This window comes from Ammodytes marinus (assembly GCF_949987685.1).
Source record: "Ammodytes marinus genome assembly, chromosome: 10".
Classification (NCBI taxonomy): domain Eukaryota; kingdom Metazoa; phylum Chordata; class Actinopteri; order Uranoscopiformes; family Ammodytidae; genus Ammodytes; species Ammodytes marinus.
This window is the reverse complement of record NC_137214.1, coordinates 15,382,039-15,384,573: the sequence shown is the minus strand read 5'-3', so window position 1 is coordinate 15,384,573 and position 2,535 is coordinate 15,382,039. Positions and strand designations below refer to the sequence as shown.

Sequence of the window (2,535 nt, the reverse complement as noted above, 5' to 3'; positions counted from 1 at the left end):
TTAGTTAACTTATCAAGCATTAACTAATCATTAACTAACAGTTTATTAATGTACCCTTATTGTTAAGTGTTACTGTGAAAGTCTTACTTCCTATTTCTGGTACATCTCTTTGAATCATTTAAGAGTTGCTTTTGCTGTGATCATTTGTATTGACCAGGTGCTGGCCTCAGAAAATACCCACAGCCTCAAAACTGTGTGAAAATAGCAAATGGACAATCAATAAACAAGCATTTGGTATGCTCTAATGTCACCTACTTAAAATACTTTATACTAAACTTCATTGGAATCTGTTTTCCCTTGGCTAAAATAAGAAAACATTTGCCACATTGAGACAGAAACACTGAGTAATACAAAGCCACACAGCATTGTGTGACACACATTGGGACACCTATCTGACAGAAATGAAGGAACAGATGCATAAAAAAGAAGGTGTTTCAGACAAGCCTCAAACACATACATGCATGAACTCATCACTCGCCCAAAGGTCACGTCTCTCACAGATCTGCATGTTGAAGAGAACAGAGCTTCCAGGAAGCAGTTGAAGAGAACCAAATCAGTTTGCATCAGAGAGCGGTAGTTCAGAAGTGCATGGGATGTCAGGCAGGCCAGGCCTCTCTCCACCATGATCAACACTTACCACAGCAGCCTGGCTCCACCGCCTGTGCCTCCGCGCCAAACAGGCTCCCACCAGGTCCTCATCCCAGCTCCGTATCCGTCCAAAGGACACAGCAAGACTCTGGTTCGCTTCTTGGTCGGTGTAGCTCTGCTGCATTTATTTCTGTCTGTCGGAGGATTCATCTATCTGTACCTCAGAGACGAAAAGGTATGTTTTTTTCTCTCTGAGATAGGTATTTGAGCTACCACCTCCCATTTAAAAGTGCACTTTAGATGTGCTTATAGTTGGTGGCACTGCTGCATGTCCTATTACAGTATTTATACACTGATATTCCCAGCCCATGGTGATGATTTCAAGAAAAAAAGTAATGTTATTTTTTAAAAGAAAAACATTAAACGATAAGTAAACTTGAACATTCAATTTAATTTTTATAATAGAGGAAAATAATAATCTATTAAACAGATCTTTGGATTTACGTGCCAAACACATACCATTTTTTTAGGGATGAATAAAGTAAAGAACCTATCTGCTTCTATCTAAATTACTTCAGTTTCATTCTTAAATATCAAGCAAATGCATACTCAGTGTACATGTTTTCTTACTTGCACTGACATCGATCTTCTTAATCTTCTGATAGTTCACACACATGTGTAAAAATATACCAGCCAGGCCAGTGCAACTGTGTCTGTGAGGCACAGGAAATGCACAAGAACAAACAAGGTGTGCTGTGAAATTCACAGCGGAGTGCTTTGTCAAACGCATTTTTGTGAACACAGATAGAATTATATTCAATTGTATACTATACTACACATATGTATAATATAATCAGTATTGCAAGTAACAACATATAGGCTATTGTACCCAATCCTATAATTTTCTAATTTTTCATTATGACAGGAAACATCTGCCACATTCACAGAGGGAAAACCTGAGGGAAAAGGTACATTCATTTTAAAGTAATCCACATATTAAGTTGCACACAGAAATCCAATCCGAAAAATGTCTCTAACCAGATGTGTGTGCCTCCTCTCCTCTCCTCACCACAGCGGCTGCTCGCTCAGCTGCACCTTCCCAAGAAGCCTTGGCGCACTTGGTAGTTGACAACGAAACAGCAAAGAAATCTATATGTAAGAAACCAATGAAAAATTAAATATTCCGAATTTTGGAAAATGTTAAATAGCCTATGTGAGTCGGCAAACAAAACATTTTTTAAGGTGCTACGTGGAACTTTTAAATATTTATTTATACAGTCTCATTTTTCCTCTGATGATCAGAAATTACATGTAACAGCAAACGAGACCATCAGTGCAAAGAATGCTATATGTACATAGTTTTACTAAATGCCTTTGTCATGGGTAAGCTCACCCAGGAACACCAGCTGGCATAGTAAAAACACTACCACTTTTGTACAAAGGGGGTGCAAGAATGAACACAAACTGAAAGTTCCTGGGAGCACCTTTAAAAAGGTAAGATCCCTGTAATGTTGCTTATTTAACTTTCTCCTCTCTTGCCTTGCCTTTCCAGCGGGTTATCTCCAGTGGGACTTTAACCACTCAAATCTCACCCACATCAACCCATTCCTAAAAAGCTGGCTGACTATCCTCAAGCCTGGGAACTACCAAGTCTACTCCCGGGTGACTTTCACCAATGGCGACACCAAGGGCCACCGCACGATCCCGTTGACCAGCAGGGTCAAGCTGAAGATGAGCATGACGGGAGAGGAGAAGGTTGTGATGACGGCTTACTGCCACCTGGACATGCACAGAGGGCCCGAGACAATCCCCGGCATGTGCACAGCCACACAGGGAGAGTTCATCCGACTGGAGAAGGGTAACCAGCTCAGTGTCTGGGTACAAGACCTGTCACTGGTGGACTACGATAAAGAAGCAACAACCTTTGGGATGTACAAACTGCCGTAG

At 40.9% G+C, this 2,535-nt stretch overlaps 1 protein-coding gene across 1 annotated transcript; it reads left to right on the top strand.

The window, feature by feature from the left end:
• Nucleotides 1-600: 600 nt before the first annotated feature.
• On the top strand, nt 601-2,535 carry cd40lg (CD40 ligand; the record flags this gene model as incomplete). The annotated part of the gene is made up of 4 exons (XM_080036060.1): nt 601-823; nt 1,514-1,556; nt 1,663-1,743; nt 2,141-2,535. The coding sequence occupies exons 1-4, from the start codon at nt 623-625 to the stop codon at nt 2,533-2,535; spliced, it is 720 nt and encodes a 239-aa protein (XP_079892186.1). The 5' UTR covers nt 601-622.